Consider the following 9733-nt stretch of genomic DNA (forward strand, 5'->3'; position numbering starts at 1 on the left):
GCTGGCTCAGGTGGCAGAGAAATGGCACAATGAGCTACCTTGTGGCTTCAAGGAGCTGCTCGCTGCTGGCTGAGGACCATCTTGGAGAAAAAAAAAAAAAAACCTCCTAGGGATATTACCCACAAAATGGTGGGTAACAGGCTACATTATCCTCCTCCTTCACCACCTTCGATTTGCTGCTATTGCTGCCACTGATTGAGCTCTTCAACAAAGCTCGCCTCAAATCCTTCTGCTGCAAGTCTGACCATATCCTTTCCCATTCTGGTAACTTGTCTCTACCCAATATGCTTTGGACAAAAACTTGGCACTCCTCAGATACACTATTCAGTGCCAACCTCACTAGCTTTGTTGGTTGAGGCGTTGCCCCAACAATTGCAAGCTGGTCTCGGACCTCCTGAATCCTGGTAAGAAAGGGATATATGCCTTCCCCTTTTTGCACCCTGATGCATCTCAGCTTCTCCTCTAGGAACATCTTCCACTGCTCGGAAGTGCTTGACATAGCGTGGTGAGAGCATCCCATGTCTCTTTGGCAGTATCCTTGCCAGGTATGTGTGAGACTATATGGTCTCAGACTATCAACTGCTTCGCCTTTGCCATTTCCTTCCTATATTCCTTTAGCTGATTTGCATCTTGGGGAACTACCAAAACACTGCCTATATAGAGCTTCAACCCATATTCATCCAACAGGAAGGACATCTTGGCCTTCTGGATGACATAGTTGGAGGAACCCTCCAACCTATCCTGATTTCTCAGCCCAGTTGTGGCCATCTCTAATCAAGTCGAAAAATCCCTCTTTCCTGGTGCTCGGCTGCTACTCTGCTACTCGCACTCCCTTTTGGAATGCGTGGTCCTGCAAGCTGCTATTGCCAATCGCAATTGGAAATTTGAACTTCTGAGGCTCGAAGTTCCCCAAAGAAAAATTTCCCTCTGCTGTGTGTGTTTTTCTCTTCCACCTGATGCGGATTGTGCTTCTGCAACTTGCAGAAAAACCCTCTGCGTCCGACCAGGAATCTACTCAGCAAAAAACTAAGTTGTTGTTGCTCCCTCTACTTGCTAGAATCACTGATTTGGGAAATTTGAACATTTTCTGCCTCACGCACTGAAAAAATCGAACTTCCCCAAGCAACTCGGCTTGCTTGACAATGAACTGCGCTACCTCAATAATTTCGGCTAGCTGCTCCTTCTGAGCAGCGAAATTCTTTCCTTCGCTTCTGAGCTTCCTGTGGTCACTTATGCTCTAATACCATGTGAAAATTTCAAAAACTGGAATCCTATTGCAACAACTGGTATTATTTCTTCTAATTGATAAATTATTCAGTTTATTGCTATGGAAACATCGAAATAAAGACACTGCAACCTTCACAAATAAAACTGCGGAAAGTAAATAGCGCTGGAACTGAGAATATACTAGCACACATACATAAAAATTAACACCGTTGTTTTTGGACAAAAGTCCCTGGAAAAACCCAATGCGGTAAATTGGTGTAGCAGATGAGGGTTTTATTTTATTATGCAGCAGTGAAAATCAAAGTAAATAGCATTGGAACTGAGAATATGCTAGCACACATACATAAAAATTAACACCATTGTTTTTGGATAAAAGTCTCTGGAAAAACCCAATGTGGTAAATCGGTGCAACAGATGAGGGTTTTATTTTATTATGCCTGAAACTGACAATCCACAGTAAGAAAATTTGGGCCAAATTATTGAAGGGGATTACCCTTCATCCACAAGAAATCCGAACACAACCTGCCTTCAGAAAACTTGGCCTCCAGAACCCTCTACGTCAGCCTCTACGCTGCTCTACATAGTCTCTATGATGTCAAGCCTCCAACCAGTCTCTAATGAAGTCATTTTGCCTGACTCCACTAAGGAAATTGTTTCTCTGGCACTCTAGAACCTTTGTCGGCCTCTAGAACTGAGAACAAATTTTACATCAGCTAAATTGAACTGTGAATCTAAAGCAACTGTGTAGTCCTCTGCGTTGCCTCACTAGGAATAACTCGGCCCTATTGCTGCTGCCTCTCCGGACCTGGGAAACTTCCTCCTGATCACTATTCCCACCCCTGCTTCGATCTCTGGCTCTCCGGCAACTGACTATTGCTACTTTGGAAATCGATCTGCGAAGGAAATCGAATTTCTGGTGTTCTCAAGTGTGTTCTCCAAGTGCCCATCGAATTCCTCTTATAATCCATTGTTGGAGCACCAACGACCAAGATTAAAACTTAATCAATGGCTAGGATCATCTTGGAATTTGTGTAAGTTTCTAGATGATTCTCACCTTGACTTAATACTGATTAATTAAGCAGTTTTCCTACGTTTAGACTTAGGAAACATTAAAAAATTGGTTAATAATCTGATCAAGTCACTTCTAAGTGGAATTTCCAGAAACGGTTTCTGGGTCGTGGATATCTCATGTACTCTAGCCTCTCCACCAAATTTTGTGGCTAGAACACATCCAATGCTGCAAAAACTAACAAAACCATCATTTTCCAAAAATCCTCGGAAGCGTCTATATATATATATATATATAGATGACATTTACATTTGAAAAAATAATCCATAATGCCAAACTAGTTACAAAATATATGACATCATGCATATTTGTACATAAATCAAGCTAGAAATGGTATCCATAGTACATTAATGATTAATTATTCGCAATGTTACCAGACTGGGAATCGGCAATAAATTGGCAAGGCAAAAGAGCAAAGAGTTTTAATCGGATCAGGAAAAAAGAATACAATAAATATATACACATATTGAATTAAGAAAAAAAACATTTTTCATTAATATTCACTAAAGCCATGTCCAAACAATGCATAATATCAATAGATGTCCAAAATATCATGAATGAATATGTATTTCATATATGTTATTATGTTATGATTCCATACATGATCCAGATTCCAAAGTACTGAGTATCTTGGTCTTAGGTGATTTTGTATGCTCCCAAAACACATTGATTTTGTCTAATCTTTTTGGGCAAGGTGATTCAAAGAGTGCCCCAAATCACCAAGACTACTATAAGCAAAAAAGCAAAAATCAAAATCAAAACACATTGGAAAAATAAGGTTTTCCAAGACTTATTAGGTCTACTTGTAAATGAATAATCAGCTTGTGCCTACGTAGCATTTGTTATTTTCAGTACAGGACATTTCATTGTATGCGAGCATTTGTTACAAAAGAAGGAAGGGATTCATCAACACGAATTCCACTTTTGCTTGATCTGTGGTTAGGTGCGTTGACTTCTTTTAGTACAGAATCACCTATGTCTTTTTAAGACTGTTCTAGTCCAAGGTCCAAGGCAAGGGATGTTGTTCTTAGTTATTATTTACAACTTTTCCACAAACTGCTTATGAGCAATCAAGATTATGAGTTTAGTTCCTTTTCATAATGTTGCTGGACTTAAATGAAGCTCATGGTTACTATTTTTGCAACATTTTCAAGTCGTTCTAAATTCCAAGTGGTTTTGGCAATATTCTTTCAACATGACAGTCATGGGGTTGTGTCACTATACTAATCCTAGCTTTTGAGCTGACTGCTTATTTGTTATCACAAATCCATTTAGAGTCCAAACTCTAGGTGGCAAGCGGAAGACTCCAAGCGAAATGGCGTAGACTTTAGGGGGCAAACTGTAGGAGAAATGGCGCATACTCCAGGCAGCAGAGTCCAATCTATCTATGTGAAATGGCGCAATGTGGAGTAAACGCGCCATGAAATAAACCACCACTACGAAATAAATCACATAGAAATAGACCACGTAGCGAAATAAACCACCATGCGATAACCAATTTAACCTAAAATTCATGGTCACCGAATCGAGCTCTAAAAATCGCCAAAGTCGAGATGACTCTCTGAGTCGCGAGTCAAACTCACATTGACCACAAGTCAAAATCAGTCAACGCGAGTTTGACTCGCCCAGATTCAACCCTGATCTTTTGCCAGCCGATATGAGTTGGACTTGCGATCACTCGCAGAGTCCTGTTTCGCATCAACCTTCTAGAATCTAGATTCTATCATTTACAAACAAACATACGAATTTTCAAGCCATATAATAGAAAGTAGGCCATTAACTTATGGAATGAAATATGTTATCTCGCAATTGTTAACAATAACATGACCAAATAGCTATGTTTACAAAATAAGTCATCTACACATTGAAATATGAAGACAAAAAGGTCTAAAATAATAAACTAAGCTAGTTGCTAAACACCTCTCTACAGAAGAAGTGTTCACCAATTGTGAAAGCACCCATGTTGCCAAATGTTGTAGTTGTGGGGTAGCACCGCCATGCATGTTCCACCACTCCTTGACAAACAATGTTCCACCATCACTTATATCAAGATCCTCATCACTAGTATCATCCTTCATTCTTCCTCTTGTCTAGCCTTTTGTCTCTAACTCGATTCTCTAGGGACATTGGTCAACACTGCCCAATCTTAATCAAGATTTAGATTGCTTAATCCAAGCCTTAAAATATGGTAGAAAAAGCTTAACATGCCTGATCAATGATTTTGATTTGAGTGAAGGGTACATTTTTGCTAAGGCCATGAAAAAAGAGTGCAACAATCAACACCACTGACACAAGGGTATATATATGGCTCGGTGCTCTTGATTGATTTCCAATCACATACCCTTATTCATGATAGAATCTAATAAAATGCCGCAATCGCATTGATCCTGAAATCCTGAACTTTAAGAATTTAACATCACCATTAGGGAGAATCTAGGAAGCGTCCAGGGAGCATCTAGGAAGCATGATGGGAACTTGGTTTGGCACATGGTGGTTCCAAATTTGCAGGAACTGCACAAATCGAGCTAGAAGCATGGTTCCATTTTTTGGAAGCGCTGTTCCAGGGACACCTCGACTGCAGTTCTGCACAGTGCTCAGTTCCGGGGTCTGTTGCATGGGCGGGGGTGGGGGCGACGGTTCCTGCAACTCTGTTTCCTGCACATAAATGCATAGATACTACTATATGCATATATAAATTCATAATCCCACTCTATAATCAGTCAGTGAAAATTTGGATGTGATCTCCCTTTCACCCACATTGTTAAATTTTGAATCTATGTGGGGTGATTGAGATTGAAATGATAAGAGTGCCTAACTTACAAAACAAGATGTATGATTGTCAGCTTTTAACTAAATTATGTACGCATGTTGATTGGTTTGATTTTTTCCCTTTTATATTCTGCTTCGGTTGCATAGAAACTTCATTTTCCTGTTGCAATATCAGATTCTATATTCAGTTGGAAAACCGTTTTTTATGTCATTATTTTGTAAATTAAGGGGCACATCAATTTTCCAAGTAGCTACTTCAATCATTTAGAAATTTCTTTAATTTGTCTGGGAATTTTTTTGATGAAATCAATTAGGTATTTTGCAATGATGTTCACTGGATGGTTGAAACTTGACATTACTAACTACTGGTTATGGTGTACTGTTGAAAGATATTGGGTTTGATAGAGAACATGAGCTGCTTCACATGTCCACACTGTGGTAAGAATTCATATATTTTTGGAAATGGGGGAGCTCAAGCGACTGCTGAAGAAATGAATATGGAATTCCTAGGCAAGGTATGTATTCTAATTTTCATGGAAAATATTTATAGAGTTATTTCTCTTTCTCATTTTGGTTTCTGATATTTCATTAAATTTTATTTAGGATTTTGTGTGTTTGCAATTCAAAAATATTTTCTTACTCTTAAATAGGATAATTCAGAAATTATTGGAAGACCGATGCTAATGGAGAACATTATCAATGACATAAGGCCTTTCATGTGAATCATAGACATGAGAACTGTTTAGTATTGGGTAGAACTGGACATTGGATTTAAGACAATTGGTTGAGTCCTTTTCATGGTCTTAAGCTTCATCTACTTAACAAGTCGTATACAAAATGTCAACATAGGAGTCTTGGGACTAGCCTGTAATTGCAGATTAACCTTCTAGGTTCCAAGACTAATAACTGCAATTTATAGACCAACAATTCATCCAGTAAGAAAAATGTATTGCTGACTCGCACGCAGTCTGGAATAACTTTCACAGAGTGCAAATCCTCCTTGCAGGGACTTACACTTGAGATCCTGCAAACTCAGAGTCTGTACACTCATTGTTCTGTAAGCAATGTATGTGAATGTTCATCGAACTTAAGAGTAATTGATACATGGGTGAGTATATTACCTAATTTCAAAGCAGATGATTCAAATTAACTTAGTTTCCATCCACCCAAGTCATAAGTGTCATTTATATTCTTTAATATGGAATACTCTTTTCTTCATGTTGCTAACTTCCTTGATGGAGGCCTCATCCTACATTAATGTCCCAAAGTACACATTAAAATGTTCTTTGATAAAAAAATTCTAAATGTCTTCAACAAACCAACCAAAATCAACTTCGGAACAAGAACAAGATGCAAGTCCAAGACATGCCAAAATTTATGGCATTGTGGAAGAACTTGCTAGCCATGTCCATTAATTTGCCCCCCTTGCAAATCTGGAGGGTTAATGACCAGCGCATTTCATCAGGCTAGAGGTTCAGAGACATATACAGGTACTGTTTTGCTTGGGCTGGGGGTTGGTTCTCAGGGAGATTGGTTGCAGTATGGATTCAATGACAATCCAAACATATTTTTGCACAAATTGGGGAGAGTTGCTATTTTTACTAGTTCTACTTTTTAGGAGACAAAGTTTCATGGCTTGCATGGTACCATTGATTGCATAATCTGAATCTTTATGAACTCAAGATTCCAGTGAGACTTCTCTAGGTGACATGCATGGCACTTTCTGTTTTTAGCAGTTTTGGTTTAGAGATTCACATGTCAGAGATAATGGTATATTTGGGATCCTTTTGAGATTCTAAATTTGATAAGCTACTTTCAAGCAACATGCAAGCACTTTCTGTTTTTAGTAGTATTTGCTTGTCAATTCTAATCGTGGATTCAGACTCCTTGCTGGAAGATGAATCCAATGAGTATGGTCTCATGGAAATGCGAGACATTTCTATTTTTTGTAGTGGTTGCATGTCAAATCTGGCTACATATTCAGATTCTCCATTGAAAAATGAGTCCAATGAGGTTGTTTTTGTGAAGATGCATAATATTTGATTTCTAGCAGCCTTTGCATGGCAGATCTGATAGCATGTTTGGACCCCCTATTGAAATCCAAGTCCAATGAGTAGAATATTGTAGACATACAAACAATGTTCTACTTTTAGCCATGCCTACTTTTAGGCATAGTATATTTGAAGGTTTTAATCCCATACAAATAGTACCTGTAAACGAATTCTTAAAAAAAAAACAGAAAATATACAATGGTGAGAACAAAGAATATACACAGATTTTTCTCTTGGAACCCAAAACCGGTAAAACCAAATTAATTTTTCATTATTTTCCTTTCAATGTTACATAAAGCATTAATAAAACTGCAATCCACTAATCCTGGATTAGAAAATAATTGTAGTTCCTTTGACCAGATCTACAAAACCATAGGCAAAACCATCATGCTTAAAACCATGTGCAAAACCATGGGTGGATTTGCCCCACCGCGAGTGGGTCTGCCCAAAAATATTTTTTCGGGGCACTGCCCTGATCCTTGTGCAGGGGGGCGGTAGCCCCCTTGCAACACCCTAGTAGGGGGGACTATCGCCCCCCTTGTGACCCACTGGACACAACATATCACACGTGGGGCTAGTCATGCAAAGAATATAACATACCCAACAATATTTTGCAAGGTTCCCCTATCTATTCTTGACATTCTCTATTTTTTCCTATTTTTTAGGGAGTCTGCTATTTTTGGCATGTCTGTTTATAACAAGGTGACATGTGGTAGCTTTTGGAATGGACAAATGCTTAATTAGCCTCAGTAAAGTTTCATTTGTAGAGTGACAATCATTAAATTACAAATCTGAATTTGTTATATGGTTTATCTTTTATATCAAATTTGGCACACGCATCCACTATCTCCTAACCCTCTTTTTCAAGTGGATAATTGGTGGTTGATGCTATTGTTCTTAAAAGCATTCAAATCACGTATTGGAATCCAAATGCATCTAATTGTTATACATATGGTGAATCTTTGAAGTAAATCATATGCTTGCATGATTGTAATTCACTAAAGAGATTTACTTTAATCTATCATTGGTAGATAGGGATACAACCTTAGTTTCTAACTTTCTAGGAACCAACCTAAAGTGAAAGGGGTATTGTATCAAGGTGACAGTGGTGCGATTCCTATCTTGTTTACCCACATTAGCACATGTGATTGGGCTTTCCACTAGTGTGCTAGTTTGGGTAGTAAGAAACCTTACAAGATTGAAGATGAGATTGGCACAATTTTTTTCGACCTCAGTCATCTAGATGGAGAGATGTTGCAATTGTCCGTTAAGGGAAAGTTTTGAAGCATTACTATTCTGATGGCAATTAATGCCATAGTACTTTTGTAGAGTAGGAAATGAATAAGCTCGGATGAGCAATAGATTAAAGTAGTTGTCTCTTTTCATGTTCCCATTGACATTTTGGCGTGTGTCTTGTTTAGAGCTATTTTTGACATAATGAGTAAATTTCATGTTGAGTTGTATCAGGCTATTGATCAATACTTTGGAGTTCTCATGTACTCTACTTCAGAGCACATGTCCCCACGTTGGAGCCATTGTAACCCCTCATTGTATGAGGTCAGAATCGTGATCTTTATCACGATCTAGTTGCAAAGGATAGACACATTTGATGACACTGATTGTGCTAAATTATCCAATACAATATCTGATTTAATATTCTCAGCAATTTATTTTATACCCAGAAAATTTCATTGACCCAAGAAAACTATTTTTTTCGAAAACTACTAAATAAAAAATATGTTGACATTTAACTTAAACAATTTGTAGCAGAACTTTAATAGAAAATCAATCACAAAACGTAGCAGAAAATTTCCGAACAAATTCTCCTGCACTTTTATGTTACTCAGGAAAATTAGGGCTCCCCTAAAAGGAAAATTACTCTCAGAGAATAGATAGAAAATACTACATAATAGTACCTGGATTAGTACCATGGCAATAATGTATTTTTCCCATCGTTGAACATATATGAGCTGCATTGTTTGAAATTCTCTTAATTATATGCTGTTGTTTTAGTCAAACATCAACTTTTATTTAATTGGAGCTATTTACAACTAACATTCTTCGTTTCAGGTTCCGCTGATGACAGAAATCAGAGAGACATCAGATGAAGGAAATCCATTAGTTATATCGTGCCCTGATTGTGAGGTATCTCAAATATACGAGAGGATTGCTCACAGAATTATAGAAAAACTACAAGAGCTGAACGCTCAGCCAAGTTCACCACAGATCGTAATCTAGTGACGATAAGAAAGTCTTCATTCCTCAATATAGGTGGTGCGAAGCTAAGGAATAATCCTTTTAATTGTTGGAGACTAGGGATGAATCTCTACAAACCCAAAACTATGTTTAATACATTCCAGAAAAATGGCAGCCCCACAATGTACATGCATTTTGGACAGCACCCTGGGTACTGTTACAGTTTTGTATGATCTCAGCATCAATTATTTATAGAATCGATCTTCACAAGAGTACCATGAGAGATGTATTGCATAGGTTATATTTGACAATTCTTTTGGATCAAAGGGGGAAAGTTTCCTTTGCTCTAAACTTCGACTATTCTACCTTCTGTCATCTTATTGGTGTTCGGGTGGAAAATTTGGATTGGTCTAGAATTACG

The 9733-nt window shown here is 38.0% G+C and overlaps 1 protein-coding gene across 1 annotated transcript in view; it reads left to right on the forward strand.

Moving 5' to 3' along the window:
- INDH (INDH1(iron-sulfur protein required for NADH dehydrogenase)) overlaps positions 1-9260 on the forward strand; it is a 222342-nt gene extending 213082 nt beyond the window's left edge. Inside the window, exons 6-7 of the mRNA XM_089378728.1 lie at positions 5455-5580; positions 9187-9260. Of these exons, the coding sequence (XP_089234854.1) occupies positions 5455-5507 (53 nt within the window). The 3' untranslated portion in view covers positions 5508-5580; positions 9187-9260. The remainder of the gene's footprint in view (positions 1-5454; positions 5581-9186) is intronic.
- Positions 9261-9733: the final 473 nt, after the last annotated feature.

Source organism: Pinus tabuliformis, chromosome J, assembly GCF_031772625.1.
Source record: "Pinus tabuliformis cultivar Carrire ecotype Pingquan chromosome J, CPIR1, whole genome shotgun sequence".
Lineage (NCBI taxonomy): Eukaryota > Viridiplantae > Streptophyta > Pinopsida > Pinales > Pinaceae > Pinus > Pinus tabuliformis.